The 21,385-nt window shown below is 43.9% G+C and overlaps 1 protein-coding gene across 1 annotated transcript in view; it reads right to left on the bottom strand.

Moving 5' to 3' along the window:
* The window catches only part of IL13RA1 (interleukin 13 receptor subunit alpha 1), a 286,361-nt gene that overhangs the window by 6,791 nt on the left and 258,185 nt on the right, over positions 1–21,385 (bottom strand). The window contains exons 8-9 of the mRNA XM_078688547.1: positions 19,229–19,331; positions 18,740–18,824 (exon numbers count right to left, since the gene is read on the bottom strand). Of these exons, the coding sequence (XP_078544673.1) occupies positions 18,740–18,824; positions 19,229–19,331 (188 nt within the window). The remainder of the gene's footprint in view (positions 1–18,739; positions 18,825–19,228; positions 19,332–21,385) is intronic.

Here is a 21,385-nt window from a genome sequence, read left to right as displayed (position 1 = left end):
TCTACAGGGGTGCAGATCGTGGCTGGTAGCGGAAGAGGGTCCGCAAAAAGCTGCTCCATCTGTACGTGTGGGATGTTCCTATCACCATGAATCCACGTGTGCAAGTGAGTGGCCTGAGCCACCCTATAGTATCTTTCAAGGTCCGGCGCGCCAAGCCCACCCAGCTCGTACGTGAGCGTGGTCCACTTAACCCGCGGCTGCCCACCTCCCCAGGCCAAACGGATCATAAGTTTTGTTAAGTTCGCAAAGAAGGCTTTCGAGAGTATAACGGGTAGTGTATTAAACAGAAAGAGAAATCTCGGCAACACCACCATCTTCATGATGGCTATGCGGCACATCAGGGAGAGTGGGAGCTTACACCATCTTTCCACGTCGTCCTCACATTTACTGAAAGCCACCCCATAGTTCTCACTGAATAGCACCTCCGGGTCTATGTGAATCATTATGCCAAGGTAGCGCACCGGGTCCGGTGACCAGTGTAAGGGGTATTCCATCTCAAAGCGTTCCGTCAATAGGGTAAGTGGAAACACCACTGATGTCTCCCAGTTAACTTTCAGGCCAGAGAGGGCGCCTAAACGCACCACCTCTTGTAAAACAGGGGATAGATTAGTTTCCGGATTTCGCACATATAGTAATGTATTGTCCGCGTACGTCGAGATGACTATTTTATACGTCGGGAAGCTAACCCCCCGATGCCAGTGGTATTCCCGCAACGCACACGCCAATGACTCAGCAACGAGGGCGTATAGCAATGGGGATAGGGGGCAGCCCTGTCTCGTGCCTCTGCTGATGCTGAAAGGGTCCGATACACGATCTCCCAGACGTACCCTGGCCACGGGTCTCCAATACAGCGCGCCAACCATTTGTAAAAACTGCTCTCCCAGTCCCATGCGTCGCAGGACCCTAAGCATGAACGGCCACTCTACAGAATCGAACGCCTTCTCCATATCCAGGAAAATTGCGACGGTCTTCACATGCTGTGGCACATGTTGCATAGTGCCTAACACTGTGCGTATGTTGTATATCAAGTTCCGTCCGGGCACAAAGCCAGACTGTTCTGGGGCTACAATCTCCGGCGCGATGAGGGACAGCCGGGTGGCCAGAACCTTCGCATAAAGTTTGGCGTCCACGTTCAATAGGGACAGCGGTCTATACGAGCTGCAGACATTAGAGGGTTTGCCCGGCTTCAAGATGGTAACCAAGAGGGCCTCTCTCATCGTTCGGGGCATGCTGCCATCCTCGCATATCTCGTCAAACAAGGACGACAGGTGAGGCAGAAGTTTATCCTTAAACGCTTTGTAGAACCCCACTGTCAAACCGTCTATCCCGGGGGCGTTGTGTACACGCATGCTAGCTAACGCATCAGAGATCTCGTCTGCCTGTATTGGAGACATGAGGAACTCCCTGACTGACTGTGCCAAAAACGGTAACTGTATATGTTCCAAGTAGTCGTCCATGTCAGATTCTAGATCTACTGTTTTAGTAGTGTACAAGTTGGAGTAGTAGTCACAAAATTCCGCGATAATCTCCTCGTCTGAATTGACCGTGCTCCCCCCCGAGGTGAGAAGCTCCGTCAATTTGGGGGCTCTCCTGGTGTCACGCAATATCCTAGCTAATAGTGAGCTAGGCCGCTCGCTCTCGCCATAAGTCCTTGCAGAGGCATACTTCCCCATGTAGCATACCTCCCTGTCCGCCTCCTCATTGAAGTCCGAGACAAGGGTTCGCAGTCTATCTACTGTAGAGGGGTCTGGGTCAGTCAAAAGTAGTGTCTCCAGGCCAGCTATTTGGGATTCCAGGGAGCGCAGCCGCTGCCGTATGGCCTTTAAGACACTGGAATGTTTGGCCATAGCAATCCCGTGAATGAAGACCTTGAACGCCTCCCAAACCGTGTGGAAGTTATCCACTGATCCTAAATTCTTCTCAAAGAAGAGGTCGATTTCCTCAGCTATTTCCCCTCTAAAGGTGTCATCTAATAGAGCGTATGGGGGAATCGCCAAGTGAATGGGGGGATCCTGCGAGTCGGTGTCTCAAGAACCAGTAGTATCGGTGAATGATCAGATAGTGTGCGCGCAAGTACAGAGCATGCCAAAATTCGGCCAGTGATGGAGTGAGAGGCCAACCAGTAGTCAATCCTGGTGTGTATATCATGAAAGGAAGAGTAGTGGGTGTACCCACCCCGGCCCGCGTTCCTGCTTCTCCACACATCAACCAGGTCCAGTGTCAGTAGCTCAGCCTGAAGAGTCACCGTCGCTGCAGCCGATCTCCGTATGGGCCCGGAGGACCTGTCCAACTCCGGGTCCAGCACTAGATTAAAATCACCCCCCCAGAGCATGTGTGCCGTGGCATACGTTCTACAACTCAGGGCTAACTGGGCGTAAAAGTCAGAAGAGTCATAATTCGGGCCATATACATTAACAACAATTAAGTTGTGTCCTTTCCCCTCACATCTCGAAATTAGATAGCGGCCCTCAGGGTCAGCTTTAATCAGCCGCAGATCTAAATTGGAACGTGGATTTATCCATGTCAAAACCCCCCTAGAGTGTGTAGTGAATCCCGCCACTGTAGAATTCCCCGACAGGCCTCTGTGTTGTAGCATCCTGCTTGTGAGTGGTAAATGGGTTTCCTGTATGAGAGCCAGATCTATATGGTGTCTCTGTAGATAATGGAGCACCTTCCTCAGCTTCCTGTGATTATTCAGACCTCTGACATTCCAGGTCAACACTCGCAAGGTATCAACAGGATTTTCCAAGTCAGTCACAGGGGCACTAGACATCTAAGGCAACGTAAGGCAATACGATAACATGCGGCCACAATACCACAAACATTTTCAGTGTCATCTGAATTGGTCAGCGAACATTCTGCGACCTGTCCCTTACCCCCCCCATCCCCCACCCTACCTACTCTCCACAAAAACGTGAACTCCCAAAGTACCATACTCCAGCCCCCCTCCCACAGCAGACCCACCCCAACCCGGTCCGTCAGTAGCCTACCCACCCCACTTCCCAGCAATCCCACCCCAACTGTGTTCAACCACCACAACAGTGTGCTTAACGCGCGGGGGCCCAGGTAGCCAAGTGTCATAGTCTCCGCCTATGTCACAGAACGCTTGTGTGTCCCTCCACCCGCTCCCGCCATGCACAGTAACCACAATCAGTGCAACGTTTCATATCTGTAAAGATCGTCTGTATCGCGCCGCGCCTATGCTGTGCGCGCTCAAAACCTTGTCCGATAAATGTCCCCAGTTCCAGGCCTTTCGCCACTGAATGTCAATAAAGGAGACTCATGTGAGAGATCCCAGTGTGCGTAGGGATCAATTGTGTACTGAAATGCAACCAGAGAAGCCTCCCTGCCATGCACCACCCCCCTCCCAGGACCACTTATCTGTATAGCTTGCAGTCTTCATAAAGTGTGGCAGCTGTCCCATCACTTCTCCAGGTGGGAGCTGCTCGTGTCCGTTCCGGGACAGCGCTGCTCAGACGCAAGGTTATCAATCAGACAATGCAAGAGATCAATCCTGATCGTCCAGCCGGCTGGCGTTCTCATCGTCCTCGGGGTTCTTGTCAGAGCTCGTTTTCTGTTCCTTCGACCATCGCTTCATCTCTTGTTGCAGTGCCTTGGGATCCGTGAAGATATGGGAATGGCCTCCTCTGTTGACGCGCAGTTTGGCCGGGTACAACAAGGCATAGTCCAGGCCCATCTCCCTGAGACACTTTTTGTGCGGGATGAACTTCTTCCGCTCCTCTTGCACCTTCGCCGTGAAATCTGGGTACAGCGAAATTGCGGACCCCTCATATTGCAGTTGTTGTTTCGACCTCGCCAAATGGAGCGCGGTGTCTCTGTCCCTATAGTTAAGTAGTTTCGCTATTATAGGGCGCGGAGGCGCTCCAGGCTGCGGTTGAGGGGCCAGCGACCTATGCGCCCTCTCCACTGTAAACATGGCTGAAAACACTCCGTCTCCCAGAAGTTTCGTGAGGAGCTGCTCCACGAAGCGCTCCATAGGGCCCGTAGATGTGCTCTCCAGAAGGCCCGTGATGCGTAGATTGCAGCGCCGCGAGCGCGCCTCCAAATCTTCTGTCTTGTCCTGCAGGGCCTGCATCATCCTCTCCATCTTTTTTTGCGCCGTGTCTAGGTCCGTTTGTGCCTCCTCAACTTCCGTCATCCTCCTTTCCGCCATATCGTGTCTCTCGGCATGTTTGTCTAGTCGTTCCGCCATCCGGTTCATTCTGTATGACATAGCGTCGATTTTGGACCCCAGGGCAGAGATGCTGGTCTGTATGCCCTGCTCCATGGAGAGCAGCAAAGTCTTATGGTCAGAGTCAGTGCCCTGAGCCTCCTCCGACCGCGTCGTAGGGCCATCCTCCGTAATCGGGCTCTGCTGTAGCAGCCGCTTCTGCGAAAAGGGCAACTTACTTTGGGTTCTATCTCCTTTGCCCATCGCGCCTCGATGTGCGTCTGCAGCCAGCAGGAAGCGTAGAGCCCGTGTGATAGGCCGCAGAACGTGTAGCCTCAGGTCTATGCAACTCGCAGTCGTCTCCGCTCCACAAGCCACCCTCCAATGTAAGCCAGAGAGGGGAAATGTCCAGCCTTATGTACTTGCAGCCTCGCCTCAGGGGTCAAGCACTACTTTCGGTCCAGGGCCAACAGGGTGTGTGCCGCAGCAGCAGAGTATAATGGGACGTGACCCCGAATGAAAGGCCTGCCAGGGGAGTGAGGGGGTGGAGGTCTCGAAGCTCAGTCCTGTAGCCAAAGGAGCCAGTCCGGAGCCGACTAGGGGACGCACTGTACACAGACACGATGTTGTCTTCAGCCCTGAGTGCGCCTTGCCCCACCGTCCTACAAAGCACTAGAGATGAAAATGGCGCGAAGCCCCTCCGGAGGGCAGACTGCCGAACCACTCGAGCCGGACGGGGTGTGGGCTTCCAGTTAGGCCCCCGGCAGTGTCTACCCCGTTGGCAGTCTCCAGAATCAGTCAAGGTCGGACCCCCGTCCGCCTGTCGTTACGGGAGGGGCCTTGGCTCTCCTCCGCTCTATAGTGTAGTTCCGAGGGAGCGGGGGCAGTCACAGTGGGTCCCGCGCCGATGACCCGTGGCGCGCGGGACGCCGCAGTCCTTCAAACCACCTCCGGTGTGCGCCCCGCTCTCGGGCAGGGGGAGACTGTCGGACCGGTATTGTGCGTAGCCCGCGGCCGCACGCCTCGTTACGCCGCACGGGCACAGCGCCAACTCTGGCCCGCGGCTTCCCGGCCTGGCACCTCAGGGACACGATCACAGCTCCGCTCGGCCGTGCCTCCTCTTTCACGCCGCCGCCGGGTCACTCGTACGATCCTCACTTGTTAGCCAGTGTGTTACACCTGGAATCGGCCCTTTAACGTTGCTAAACTCGGATTATGCAGGATATTAAACTCAGTGCATGGCGGAGCCGCGGGATCAGGCAGCCATCTCGCTTGCCGGCTAGCTCCGCCCCCCCAGCTGAAAGAATATAATTATCAGCTACAAAATGTGCAAAACAATGTGGCCTATTTGAAAAAGTATCCATACATTGTAAACCACCCCAGACGACCAGGGGCTGGACACAATTAAAAGCCATATTGTTTATACATAGTGGATTCTGGGTAAGTGCAAAAGTATCTGTCATAAACCAAGGCACTGCAGTTTAGACAGTCTCTCTTAATATGTAATAGTCCCTTGCTCCCACAGCAGAAATATCTCAGCCAGGCCATCTTGCCGAAATAGCGGCTCTGATATAAATTCACACTGACAAGATGTCAAACACATGACCTCTCATGCTCGCGCTTTCACGAAGAGTTTATAATTAATCTACAAAGAGCAGTGGATTATTTGGGGCCATTCGGTTATTGATGTCACAATGTGTCTCAAAACCCAAGCAGACATCAACTAAAGAAGCATTAGTCAATGCTTATTCTTTTAACTTGTTAGTGCTGCATTCCTGGGTGAATTGATATTTTTTTTGTGCTGACTAATCCCTTTAATATGAAGGAGCTTCATCAGATGGTGTTAGTGGCTCACATAGTCTTGGGAGTATGTCATAAGACGTCCTTTCAGTTTTCTCACCAGTCTCTAATTGGTTGCAGGATTTTGGAGGTACTGGTATTATGCTGGTGTACAGCAGGATCTCTGTCATTAATACGGTCCTTGTAGTTCATTTGATCAGGTTCCTGCTGTAAATTACATAATAAAATGGGCAAGTTCATCTTTCCTAAATGCAACAAAACATTAACCACAATGACTACCTCAAAAAAGACAAAGTTGATTTGATATCAGCTGTCTTTCAGAAGATCAGCACCAGATTTACTCCAACAAAAACATTCAATGATGCCTGTGACTACCACAAAGTATTGACAAACCGCTCCAAGCGTATTAGCATTTTCTGAATGAAAACTCTCCTGGCAGTCTTGCACTTTTTTTGAGAAAAGAGGACAAGAGGGCATGGCACAACTTTGAGCAAAACTACCTTGATGAAGACAGACGTGAGCTGAGCCCGAATGCTCTACAGCAGAGGATTTTTGGGGCCTGAGCACTCCTGAAAATGAGGACCTTATGTTTACTTTTTTGCAGAATCCTTTTGTTTTTAAAATAATGCTCAAGTTCAATATAATTATATAAATAGAAATACAATAAAGATAATTAAATTCCATTCAATATGCTGAAAATGTTAAAATAAAACGTTTTAAGCTCACATGATTATTCATCTATTCGTTTTGATATTAAAGGCTAAACCAGCATTCCTATAAACTAGAACCCTCGAACTACCGAAAAGCGCCATACTAATTGCATGATAGTGCTAGAGCGAATTTGATTTTCCAATAAAACCCCTTTTTATTTAAAAACTGCAAAAATCGACATTATAATAATACATATACTAAATGCAAAATGTTTGTGGCAGATGAACATACCTTAATGAAATAAGCCTGCAAAAAGTAAACAAGTGCTGACTTAAGTTAGCCTGACTGTTGATACCATGTTAACTGAAAATAATGCATTAACATTGAAAGACCTGTTTTCACGTTTTATAGTTGTTTTCCACAAAATGTATTTCTCTTATGCTGCAGATATTGTAACTTTCCAGAAGCCTTCTGTTAGTAAATATGTATTTGTTTTGTATTAGACAGCTGATAGTGAGGTTCTCACCAGAAAGAAGAGGAGGTAACAGGAAGGATGATTCATTTGTCTGGACTGCAGAATGTGAAAGATGAAATTGTACAAGTGTGGGAAGATGGGGGTTTACCTATTCACAGGAGTTTACTACAATCCTATTGGATAATACAGGAAATTAAATGATACTTGTTGCCATTTAGAATACTGTGTGTTTATATTAGTGTGTGTTCCTAGAGCAAGGCAGGACTTTCCTCTGAACTTTTTTCTTAGGAGGACTTTTGCTCTGATGAATGTTCTGTAAGTATTGCTCCCTTTCAATTTCTTTCATTTGCACTGGCAGGGGACTCATCTTTTAGTTTCTATAAATCTCTCTTTTTGGGAGGTTGCTTAGCTTATTTCATTTAGGTCTGTTGCTTTATAGCTCAGAACATCTTCCAGCTTATTATGCAAAGGCTTCATGCTGATGTATCGATCCTCACATCAGTACTCATTACTGGGTATCTACACTGACCCTTTACTTTATATTCTTCAAATTGATCTAGATTAGGGATTTTCCTTTATGGACCACGCTTGTTGCATTATTATAATATTCACTGTAATCCTGACTAAAATTCAGTTTTACCTTTTTACCTTCTATTGAAATATCAATTATTGGATTATGTTAATTTCTAATGCAGATGCTTAAGAGACTACATTTTTTACTGAAATAAATGATTAAATACTGTAGGAACTGAAAATAAAAACCCTATACCTCTTATAAAACTCTCTTTATTGACTGTGCTAAAAGACATAAATTATTGATCATATTATTGGATTGATGTATATGATTGTTCCTTTAATTTTTTCTTGTTGTCGAACAAAGGGCTGACCAGTGCTATGGGTTATTTAATGATTACACCCGAAGATAAAGGTATAGACAATCCCATTCCCTCAAATTGCATTGATTAAATGTCAAATAACAAGAATACCAACATTGCTGATATACTCCTGATTGATAGGATATCATACTACACGAAATAGCAGATGAGATGTGGTATTCTGAAGCAGTTAGCACAGATCTGCTGTGTTGAATGTGCAGTGTGATTTCAATACGTAAAAGGAAGTGTAAGGGAAGAAATTCAGGGATCTCCTCTTTTGATTACCATCCAGAAACTTCTGTCAGCTCCCCTCCTCTACACCAATATGCCCCCACCCTATATGTCTCTTATCTCTCCCTTTTTATCCTTTCTCATTATTACCCCAAAGCTCCTGCTTCCCTATGTTACTCCAGACACAATACCTAATCATGCCCTTTTCCTCTGCCCCATTTCCCCTGATCCATCTAGTTCCCCTGCTCCAGACGTGCAGCATTGAAAAACTCGGCAGCAGCCCGTAATCTCGGACAGTACATCATGGCATCCTTAGGACAGCATTCAAATGTGGAAATTGGAGGAGCAACGTGGAGAAAATCAGAACAAATTTAGCAGGTTTATTTTTGTTCTGAACAAAACACTTGGGATTATTATAGTACTGAAAATAAACTCTTAATCATAAAGGCAAAATATACCAACAAAATGGATAGTCTTATCTTCAAAGCACTGGTCTAAAATATGTGTCATTGTATTTTATTGTTTTAATTTACATGACTAATGAAGAGTCTATTATTTTTTACAGAAATGACGGTTCTTATAAAATTAAACACCAAGTACCATATCAAGCAAATTTTTGCAACAGAGAAGGCAATGCGAACATGCTGCTCCCAGTTGTCGTAGTGTAAATCCTTTATAGGTACAAGGACTTACTCTACTTCTACCCAGCAGCACACTTTACACCCTATAACTTAATGACATCATTATTTTTTTTCTAAGATTTGGTTAAGCTAGTACAAATTACAATGTTTCTGCATTTAGAACCTCACCACTGTTTCCCCGAAAGCCTGCTGTATCAAAAAAATTATTAAAATGTCTGAGTTGTACACTCCTTGCTACTCGTGTCATCTGAAATACCTTAGTGATATGTAGGTAGGGTCAAGATGGGCTGCAATGTTTCAGCATTATGTATGATTAACACATCTTACCACATTGTCCACCATATGCTAGCTAAGCTTTAAGTTTGTACAGAAAGGCATTTATTTATATCTCAAATGAGGAGAAAGTTGACAAAACTATGCATTAAGTACCACATAATGAGCTATAGTTTAACCAATAACCTTTCACCTGCGCTGATTACTCTATTGAAGCACAAGGGGAGAATGTTGCCCAGGTCATGGTAATATACCCAAATGGTGGCCAGCAAAATTGACTTTGTCTGCAGCAGGAATATAAGGGGCTATTTCACAATGAATGGGTATGACTTACTGTTGGTTTACATCTGCTTTACTTTTAGATTGCCAGTGGTGAGTCACACCTACTCAGAACTGGCCCCAAAAAACGATGTATTTATAGTGGATGGCCATGTAGGAGTAGACAAGCAGATAGCAGTAACAGATCTAAATGTTTTAGAAGCGAGAGGCATGGCATAGATCTGGGAAGGTTTGGTGGCAAACTGGATAAGGATCTCCTGCCAAACAGAACAAGTGTGTTGCTAGACAGATACGAAACTTGAGACTAGCTATGCTCATGGGCAGTACCAAGCACAGTTGCTGGAACCACAGCAGCCACTATGAGCAACAAACCAAACGCAACTCCATGCCGGGGCTCCCGCGGCAGACTGCATGTGATTAGAGAGCTGCTATATCCCAGCAACAGCCCATGCTGCCCTGTTTGGGTCCCGCAAATGCCACATACATCCCGCCCAGGCATGAACAATGGCTGGAGAAGCTGCCCTAGCGCCTGTGCCCTAGTGCCTGTATGAGGCACCATTTTGCGCCCCAAGGTAGTACCAACAGTGGAAGCAGAAAATCAGAGTGAGCTCGCAGTTTGTGGGAGTGGCTTGAGGCTGACACGTCTGACTGGCTGAACACAGCTGAGTGTGGTGTGTGGTGCAGGCTGAGCGTTTTTTCCTGCTTTTGTTCCAGCTCCCTGCCATCTGTTCTTTGCCACCATCGGAATGTTGCCACCAGTGTTCTGGGAGCTGGGACTGGTGGCTGGAGTATTCTAGCCCCCACCTTATTGGATGCCAAATTGGTTGCCTAGTTCCAACTTCTGTCTAGCAACAGAAGTTCCCCTGGACTGTGGCAGTAAGGGCTGCCCAGCCAAACAAAGGAGAAGGTGAGAAGTTTGTTCTACACTGTGTGACACCTCCGTCACCATGAGGCCCCGCCAGAGGGGTGAGCGCGAGGGCAGCAGAGGTGGCTGAGCTAGAATTTAGTGCAGTTTGCGGCCCTTTGCCCCTCTAGCTACTACCTCCTTTTTACTGTATAGTTTCTCAGAGGAATATACAATAACAAGCCTTCCTGCAACAGCACTGTGATTATTTTCTAACAAGACCTTCTAAAATTACTGGCAAGATTTTTCTGTGAGAGAGGTGAAAGAAGCTATAGTGGGAGCTGCTCACATGTGGAATAAGTAAAAGCTGATCTACTGGGCTTGATTGACTCCCCTTTTCTGTGGCACTTCTCCTGACTTTGTTCTTGTCTGACCTATTGCCCCGTGGGGCCACGTTTGGGGTGGGCTCTTTGTCCCACCTAGTAAACAAAATAGTCCGAATTGAGTAAGGGGCTAAAATGAAAGTAAGGAAACTCCGCTCTGGCCCCCTGGTTTCAGCAAGAGCTTATGTTTAAACTAAATATAACACTCTGTGAGGAATAAACACCACATATCAACTCATTAAAGGGTGTGAATCAGAACATTCCTTCCTGTTGTAAAGAGAAAATGGATCAATATGACCTCAAAGGTAATTCGAAATACCCTACTGTTCCTGAGGTTGATAGTGTCCTCTGCCCTTTCCTCGACCAGGTATGCCAGTAGAGAAAGCTGGGGTCATAATTCAGGAAGACGCATCTAACCTTCTCAAACAGGATGTTACCCTCCTGAATATCGATCTGGAGCTTAATCTAAGGCGCAACAGGCTAAAGAAGGATAGTGCTCCTAAAATCCATTCATGCCAATATTGTCAACTTGTTTACAACTTTTTAGTAGTACTCCATCATTCAGAGCATTCCACAGTAATCTCTGAAATGTCAGCAACTCCAGATCTGGAACTGATAGAGATTCTGTCATGTAATCCTGCAGGCCAAGAGGTGCTAGCCTCTGAATCATTCACTTGTTTGGAGAGAATTCTGTCTTCCATTCTAGCCTTCGTAGTTAAATTCATATTAAGTTCTGACCATACCCAAGACATTTTAGTTGCGATCTTGAAAGTACTAACTGGTCCAAAAGAATACAGGGAAATTTTAATCAGGCTTCACAGTCTCAAACAAGCGTGAGTCAAGGCGTGCATAAAGGGTTGCTTTCAGAGGATGGGGCTAACGTGCTATCTTCTTTTGCCTCAAAACAAGATTTTTGCTTGCAAGTGAGTAAACCCTATCTTAAGGTCACCTTGGACACCCCGAGATGAAAGCTGAGGTGGAAAATTCTATATTTTTAATAAAACATTTCTTTGATCTGTTCTCAGGGAACTCTGTGGCAACTGGATCCCTTGTGAAAATTACAAATTCTGAGCCCAAAGTTTTTCCCATCTTTAAGACAGAAATCCTTCCAGAGCTAAGCATGAATGCTCCAGTAGAAAATGTACAACCAAAGGACAAAGGTAAAACCAAAAATCTGAGGGTAAAAAAAAAATCTAACCTCCAAATTACCAAACAAACGCAAAAAAACTTTGCTTTCGAGAACCGGAGAATTCACCACAAAGGATTAAGACATCAAACCAGAGTCATCAGTAGTAGGGGACTAGTTCTGGATCACTGGCTCCGTTAACTACCTCCTCTATGGTGAGGAATGACCCTGGCATATTCCTCCCCCCTTTATTTACTTCTCGCCCTTCCTCACTCAATCCTGCTGCTGAACTGTTTGTGGAGACATGCAAGGCGAAAGCAACATCTGTAATGCTTAACCAGGCAGCCCATTTCCCCTCCCGCTTCTCCGTTAATAATTCTATGTTAGACTTTGTTACCCTTTTTGACTGAGTTGATCTTGAATCGTGCATTTCAATTAGTAGGTTTTGCAGACATTAAGAACCTGAACTAAATTCAAAGTAGTGACTTTTTATTGGTATCCATATCCCCAATAGAGCCAGGGCCAAACAAAAGGGTAGGTTTTCAATCCAAAATTGTTATGAATCTGGTGCTGCAAAATAGTGAATGTTTTCAATGTAAAGGTATTGATGCAAAATAGTGAATGTTTTCAATGTAAAGGTATTGATGTGTTTCCCGCTTATGTGGAATATAATATCAGAGATAAGGGGTATGGTAAATTGCCCTATTCTGTAGGGGATTGGCACTCTATTCTTTCACTAGAGTGTTCAGTAGAAGAACCAAGAGCGCTGCAAGGAAATAATGGTAGACGTGGACCTACTGTAAAGGTATCAACCCTTTTATCGATTCTGTAGACGATAAGCTCAAAAATGGAACTGGTTGGCAGGTGCATTAAATAGTGTTCTATCATTGGCACCCGCAGTTCAGCATCCCAATTAGAAATTAATTAAAAGTGATTTCTTGGAATGTAGCAGGCATAAAGAAAAGTAAAGAGAAAACGCAATTTTTGATTGATCTAAATGTCAATATAATCTGCATCCAGAAAACCTGGTGAGCCACCAAGCTCCATTATGATGTTTTTTTCTCAATAGAATGCAACTACCCCATCCAGAGAAGGACATGTAAAAGGAGGGATGGCTATACTTTTTAACTAATACGATTAAGGGGAAATTTGAGCGTTTTAAGGAATCCTCTAATCTTTTCTTAGCAGTAACACTATCCCCCAAAGGAGGGGGGATTTATCAGTCCCCATCTTACTGCTGAATGGCTACATTTCACCTGATGCTTTTTTTAAAAGTGCCATAGATAAGGATGGCCTCCAGGTCGTTTTGGTGGGAGATCTAATTTGTAAAATTTCTAACCATGCTGTTAGTTTAATTCGAGAGGTTAACAAAGAGGAAGCTCTGCTCCTTCCTCCACTGCTTTTTCCAACCAAATCAAGAACTGATAAGAGATGGAAGCTACTACTTGATCAAATGAGGAATAATGATTGTCTGATTGCTAATGGGAGATTCTCTGCTGATTCCCCCACCATGCAGTATACTCTTAAATCTCCGATGGGAGAGGCAATTTTAGATTATCTTATTGCTGCATAAACATCATTCCACCTGTTAGGTAATTTGAAAATAATAGACTCTATCCTCAGTGATCGTAGATTGTTTGCATTTACCCTAGAAACAAATATAGTCCCAGTTGTGTCATGGAACTTTGATGGTGCTATTTGAAAATGTAATTGAAAATCAGGTAGAACCCAATGAGATCCCAGAATAATAACTAGTTGAAAAGATCTTTAAGAGAAAGTTGATAATGATTTTGACCCTTGGGATGTTGATGTTTCGCACTAATTTAATATGTTTAATAATCAGATTGTAATAAATTCTATTCGAAGGCCAATTAAGGCCCCTGTTAATTTATTTTCCTATTCTTCAATTAAACAAATAAATAAATAGATTGGTTCGGAAACAATTTACCTCTTTCTCTAATGAGAGAAACAGTTTTCTGTCCCTCTTGAAAATACGTAGAAGTCACCTAAAGGCAAGCTTAAAAAGACACATTCTAGACTGCTGGTAGATAGATCTAAGAGAAGCAGCCACTAAAATTAATATGAGAAGTTTCTGGGAAATGGTGCAGATGGTTGGGCGACTGGAAGCATTATTGTCCCCTTTACAAAAAGAGTGACCACAATTCACCTGCTAACTACCGCCAAGTTGCCCTATTCAAGTTTTTTCTAGATGTCTGCTGGCTCAGCTTAATTCCTGGGCGGAGAATACTAAAATTATCCCGCTAGAGTAGACAGTTTTCAGGAAAAAACATAGGGCTTTGGATAATATAACTGAATTACAATAAGTTAATGATAAGTATGTGGTTAATGGAGGCTGTCCGCTATATGCCACGCTCATAGACTTCGTCACAGCTTTTGATAAAGTTTATTGTCTATTGCTGGATATCCAGGAAGAAGTTGTTTGACCTCGGCAGTCACGGAACTCTACTGCACTTAATTATCGCCCTCCACTCTGCTACGTGGTGCCAAGTCCTACTAGGTGGTGATTGAGCACTTTCTAAGACAATCCCAATAAAAAATTGTTTAAAGCAGGGTTGTCTCTTTGCCCTGCTGCTCTTCTATTTGTATATTTCAGATCTGCTTGATTCCCTCCCACAAAGTGGAGGCCCACAATCTAGTATTGGGGCAAAGCCAATATTATGTTTCCTGTATGAAGGTGACAAATTGATTTTTGACCTTACCCCCAAATTACTTAATATCTAATTGGAGATACTGCAACAATATGCTGATGCACACATTTTGAAAATCAATTCCTCCAAAAGAAAAATTCTCTGCTTTCAAGAAAAACACCACATATGCTAACCACCTATGGTATTTAGGCTGCGTCGTTCACCTTTTTGGGGAAAATTCTGTTCAGCAATTTGAGTGATATAGACCACATCTCAAATAACGTATGCAATGCTCGTTCTGAAGCTCTGGGACTGGGAGAATGTTTATAATGCTGCAGGTAGAAGACCCTTCTCTATTCTTTTATCTGTTTATCAAAATTCCTTCTACCTTATTGAATGCAGTGGAGCACATGAATATAGCAAGATGGGGCTTTTAGAATAAAGTAGAGAGGTAGATTTTCAGAAGACTTATCCTGAAACACCTCAGCATCATTGGCAGCCCTAAGGCTATGAAGGTGGTATTAAAAGATCCTATGTACAAGGTTGGACCAGTATCATTCGGTAAGCTTCCTGCCTTGAGAAGAGTAAAGGAGACACTCTAAGGTACTATATGAAAAAGTAAATCCTTGAGGCAAAAAAAGAAAAACCTTAATTCTACAGGAATTTCAAATCTGGCTTAGACCAGCTTGAGTTTAATCAAAGCTAGTGCGCCCTCTTCCCGCCTCCCAAATAAAGACCTGCTTGAAACAGGCTTTACTGGCTTGAAGCTTTTGCTTGGACAGGGAAAGTTGTGGTAAGAAGCTGGAGGCTACCATAGGATAAAAGATACTATTGTTATGAAATAAGTACAAACCGTATGTGACATGGAATATGCCCCATGGGGTTAGACGTTTCTGGACACTTCTACGATTGAATATTTTCCCCTTAAATTGTTTAACATCTAAATGGTATGGAACTTCTGAAATCTATGATCTGTATCAGAATGGTGTACAAGATCTGAGGCACATTTTGATTGCCCTGCCCTTTTACTGCACCGCCATAAATTGTGAGGACCTATATTTTTTTAATTGTTGGTACGATCGCCCTCGGGAGCGTTACAGTTATTGTATGATGCCCCCAACGAAACGTTCTGCTGTAAAATTTGTAATTTAAAAAAAATGCTTTTTAATCTATATTGACTTTAGTATGAACACTGGATTAGTGATGTTAATGTTTGTTTGACCTAGTAAATGTTATTGATTCTCTGAATGCCATTGAAAAATTATGTTTTAAGTTTTAAATTGAATTAAATTGCTTTGTGTGGACCTCCTCGGAGTTCCAAATCATGAATAAACTTGAACTTGACTTGACCTATGTATTTATATGTACCACAAAATGTTGAGAAAATGATTCACTTTTTTGTCACAAGAATATTTTATTCCACTATTTATGCTAGGTTCATGTTTACATCAAAGTGTATTCCAAATTGAAGTTATGTCTAGCTCACACAGAGTTTAATATAAACCCAAATATTTTCCTTCTCTGTTTAAGGTCTGATATCTTGAATCCTAATGGGTGTCCTAGTGAGATACCTATATAAAAAACAGTTGGAAGATGAGCTTCCAGCTGTCTTATAGAGTGAGCACATAATAAACTGGAAACTGAAGACAAGTTTTAAAACCTAGCTTTGATGAATGGACTAAAAGAGGAGTGTATTTTTATTACGAGAAATGTGGACATGTAGGCTACATTCCTGCTGAGTACAATGCTGTACATGGTTTTACAGAAAGTTTTATTCTGGCTGGTAGAAAGGACAATGTTAGTAATGGTGTTTCTGTATTTTCATGAAATACAGTATATCATTTGTTAACGGATGACATTTTTAAAAGAACTAATGAACAACAATCCAAATCATAGCTGTCTAACTGCTCACCTGATCTTCCCTACTCTCTACAATCTATGTCCTTTAAAGACCTGGAAACTCTGGCAGCAAAGGTGAAATCAGGATCCCCTGATGATCCAGTTAACCGGACACCTTCAGGAAATTCCAGGACTGTGTTATGACGGAGGGTAGAGAACTGATCAATAGATCGCTCCAGTCGTCAGTAATTCCCAAAGTTTGGAAACATGGCAAGGTTGTTCCTTTACAGAAAAAGCCATACCTGGATGCATCTTTACCAGAGAATTTCCGGCCAATTTCCCTACTTCCTTACTTGGCCAAGGTCATAGAATCCCATGTTAATATCATCCTGACCAAGTATTTGGAAGCTAATGAGATTTTATACAGGTCACTAAACAGGTTCCGGCCTAAGCACAGTATGGAATCCGCCTTGTTGGCAGTTACAGAGCAGCTGAGAGCATCGCTGGACGAGGGCAACACCTCGGCACTGGTTTTACTCGATCTGAGTGCAGTCTTCGACACAGTCTTCCATGAGATTCTGACCCAACGACTCAGGAGATTGAGGTCAGCGGCAGGGCCTGGGCCTGGTTTGCGTCTTTTCTATCTGATCGCTCCTTTCAGATGCACCCCCCACCCTACCTGTCCAGCACTTATCCCCTCAGCAGTGGTGTCCCCCAAGGCTCTGCTCTGAGCCCCACATTGTTTAACGTGTACGTCTGCCTTTTAGCCCTCCTGGCCAAATCCCGGAAGATCAACATGATATCATACGCGGACGACACGCAACTGTTATTCACTTTCACCAATAACCCAGCCCAAGACCAACTGAAATTCCGGGACAATGTCTTGGCCATCTCAGATTGGATGGCAGAAAATTACCTCCAAATTAATTCTTCAAAAACAGAGGTGCTTCCGGTTTGCCGGGACCCCCACAAATGGGACTACCAGTGGTGGCTCCACCCCAACCGAAAAGGGCAGTTAAGAATCTAGGGGTCCTGATGGACAAGTCCCTCTCTTTCGAGCTTCACGCCCAAAAAGCGGCAGGTACAAGCTTTGGCCACCTACGCGGTTTCAAACCCATTCTGGGTTTTTTTAATGCTCCCACCCGACAAGTGACAATTCATTCGGTGGTTCTGTCACGTCTTGACTATTGTAACGAACTGCTACAGGGCGTACATAAAACTGTCACGAAGAGACTTCAAAGGGCATAGAATGTGGCTGCCCGCATTCTTTTCGCCCTCCCTAAGCACTGTCACACCTCCCATCTCCTGTACCCCTACACTGGCTGCCTATTTGACAGAAAATTCAGTTCAAAACAGTCTGCACCACTCACAAGATTTTACACGGCCAGGGCCCCCAGATACTGCAGGGGCTCTGCACACTATATGTGCCAACACGAGCACTGCGCTCGCAGATCTGCATCTGGGCTGCACTCCTAGGGTGCGCAGGAGCAGAGCGGGTGCGCTTGTTTAGGTCCCTGGCTCCAGACCTATGAAACTCTATTCCAATCACGGCGCACAACACACAAGATCACTGGGTATTCAGAAAACAGATCAAAACCTAGCTGTTTTAATCCATCTAGCACACAATGTGTGTGTATACTGCACTACCATTCCCTGGGCCTTTAGAAACAGACATTACCTGGCTGTCTTTCCATCTGGCTAGCAATCACTTTCCATGGTCATCCGTTCGCGAGCGCTGGGACGTCCCGTTGCTGGGGCATCCATGCTCTGTATAGGCATTCCTAACATAGCATAACTATGTGACCAAAGAGGCACAGGGCTGAATAGCCCCAGCCTATGACTATTATGATTCACTCTCCTTAACTGGGTAACTCCTCCAGGTAAACAAGTACAATTTTACTGTTCATAGCGGCACTATGTATTTCACTGCAACTCCTTACGAGAAAGCCAACATGTGATCCATCTAAAAACGAGACGTTTTCAAGGTATCTGTGTAAGTGCCCTCCAAGATGGACATCACCAGAGTACTCAACTCAAACAGAATATTCTTGACAAATGAATACAAGGACACAAAGTTGACAGAAGCCCACCAGGGTATAAGTGCTGAGCCATGTAATGGCTTAATTTTTCTAGGCAACAGGTATTGTCCATCCTATAGTGAGTCACAGTCAGAAACACAAAGGAAACCACTGATTCCTTCGCTGACTCTTTTCTAAATATTTTGAATATGATATACTGAATGTGAATAGTTTTATTTAAGAATCCTATCTGACTTCTGACGTCAAAATGGGTAGATAACAATACAACAAAATGTACCTCTGAATATAATTTTTATTAGTCATTTGTCTTTCTGCATAATTTGTCTTTTCTTACCACATAATTTTGTCACTGCTACCTCTTAAATTTAGTGGCAGTATATTTCCAGTGGGCCTATGTATAGGCATCCTATACTCCCAACGAGCAACAGAAAATTAGTAAACAAAGATTTTTAATTATTGTATACCTGAAATTCTTCACCGGTGCCTCCAATTATGTCTCTGAACATTTTGCTGGGATCTGGGATCGGAGGACATATTAGAATCTTGAGCCTTTGAAGAAGAAACAAAGTTTCAGATTAAAGAATTATTTTTCACAGTTATGAGATTCAATTTCATTCAAAGTCTCTTCTTTGTTGCCTCTTTCACGCACCTTATGCAGTTATGCATTCACATTTTTATTTGGTACCTATTTATGTCTTCTTGCTTAAAGCCTCAACAAACTGCTCTACATGCACTTCCCTAGAGACATTCACCTACACTTCTGAAACTAATAAGTAATAGTGGCATTGCCGGATGATTGTTTGCAGATGATAGATTGGCATGCCCGGAAATGGCAGTTCCCTTTGCAAAATTGGTTATTTATTTGTAATTGCCACTGAAAAATGTACGACAGTTCACAAAATAACAGCAAAGTATAGATCTGAAATATTTAAAACTATATTTGAATGCAGTACCTTTTCAGGAACACAAGAAGTAGTATTGTGGCAATTGCTGCAATTAATGGAATTGTGATAAGGAGAATGTAACGGACCGTCCAGTCATCATCACGATGTTCACCTAGAAAGAAAAATATTAAGATTACTTAAACGATTACTTAATATTTCCATGACTCGTAATTATGCCATTCACACTTGTACTGTCCTCTGTGTACGCCACCATGAAGGTATGTCCTGAATTTATATTTTCAGAGAACATTGTGGCAACAGATGAAGTCCTTCTGTTTACACTAATGTGACTGTCAAGCTAGGACATTTGATGTAGTGGACCCGCATCTGTCGAAACGGGGTTGGGGGGGGAAGATACGCGGGTATGTAAGATTGACAAGAGTAACAGTAACACACCTTATCAATGTGACATTAAAAAAAAAGTGTAGGTCCTGTGATGTCCAAAAGCATCAGTATATCTGTTTGAAGGCAAAATGTTTTTTTGAGAAATTCCTTTTGTGAAAACCAACTACCTCAAGTACCACTCTGCAATGAGAAACAAAAAAGGCATAGCTCATATATTGTTTCCTGTTTGTTAAATAGGTGGACCGAATAAGACTGCCTTCTCTCTTCTGCTACTTACTTCGATGTTTCAACACGCAAACAACATTTGACGAAGCTAATCAGTCTGGCTTAGATGTCCTTACTAAAATATTATAGGAAAATCTACTGAAGTGAAACAAGTTTGCTTTCTGCCTAAAGTGCATCTGTGACCGAAAGAAATTAATGTGTGATTCAGTGTAGTCTTGAGAAGTACATCAGTTCCTCGTGTAATGCAAGCCAGACACTCCACAGGAGGCAAAATGATGCACTAAACAGCGAAAAGCATGAGGTGAAAGAGAAATATTGATACGGGTGGAGCCAAATACCACTCTGTGCATATTTTAAAGGGCTGGTAACAACAGATCGCTTAGACAACTGTGCTTCAAGCCAGGCCTAAAAACGATCCTTCTATGTTATGAAGGTACCTCTACCATACACCTCAAGAGCTGGAGCTCAGCCTGTGTGTATTAGTGTAGCAGTACTTGCCTGGTGCATTCCCGGCTAATTAGAAACAGATTACTGAACAATGGACAACAAACCTGAACTTTAATTGTTTAGAGTGAAGCAGGTAACAGTAAGGGCCACTGTTTGTGTGTTTGGGGGGAGAAGAGGAAAGCTTATTCAGATGTGTTTACTGCTTCTTTCTGAATTGCAGAAGGGTGAGGGCAGAAAGGATTTTGATGGGGATGGTGTTGGGAGCCGTTGGGTGCAAGTATGGAAATGCGACACCCTGAGCTTTTCATTCTTGCACCTCTACATTTCTCTGGTGGCTATTTCCTGTCTTCTGGTGTGCACTGTCCGCTTTAGGTGGTTAGCTTCTTGACCAACAATGTAGGGGTATTGTTTCTAATGGCTTGTAGGTGATACAGATTGTCTTAAAGGTGATATGGAAGTGGCAGGGGAACCAAGTAGGTTATTGAGCATTGTGGTGATGTGGCCAAGCCTCTTCAAGCCCTTCATTAAATATGTCTCAGTACACTTGAATACTACAAGCACTGAAAAGTTTCCAAATCTAGCCATAAAGACACCTCGAACTCCTTTGTCTGTGAATCATGACCAACATGAGAATAAGTTATTTCTTGGCTTCACCTGCTTTGAACAGTTCTCCTCAAATAAGAAGCAGCTACAATTGCTCTTTAAACCACATAGTTAGGGTTCCCTGGTGAGCTTCATATCAGTAATAATATATGTTCCCTTCTTCCTAAAAAAAACAGTGCCTCTGTTAGTAGAACACTCCCTTGAATGTGCGAGTTATGCTTTTTAGTGAAATTAGGCTTTGCCAACCTCAGTATATCCATGATCACTGCAAGGCCGCAAATGTGGAGAAACAATCCAGTAGGTGAAAAAACGAGATTATGGGGCAGAGTATGGTTAATCTGCTCTGGTGAAAGAAACTCAATTTATCACTATGTAGATGGCATCACTTTGTTCACTCCTAGCTAGGGCAAGGATCTAGGCAAACCTATTTTCTTTAAAACGGGGCCTACTAGAACATGCCCTAACTAGCTTTTCTTTTCTATTAGTGTTCTTAACTACCACCTTGATATGCTTCATCAGGTATACATAAAGGGGACCTCGCCAGTG

Source organism: Lissotriton helveticus, chromosome 4_1, assembly GCF_964261635.1.
Source record: "Lissotriton helveticus chromosome 4_1, aLisHel1.1, whole genome shotgun sequence".
NCBI lineage: Eukaryota > Metazoa > Chordata > Amphibia > Caudata > Salamandridae > Lissotriton > Lissotriton helveticus.
Note: the sequence above shows the minus strand (reverse complement) of the source record. Positions and strands in the feature narration are given on the sequence as shown.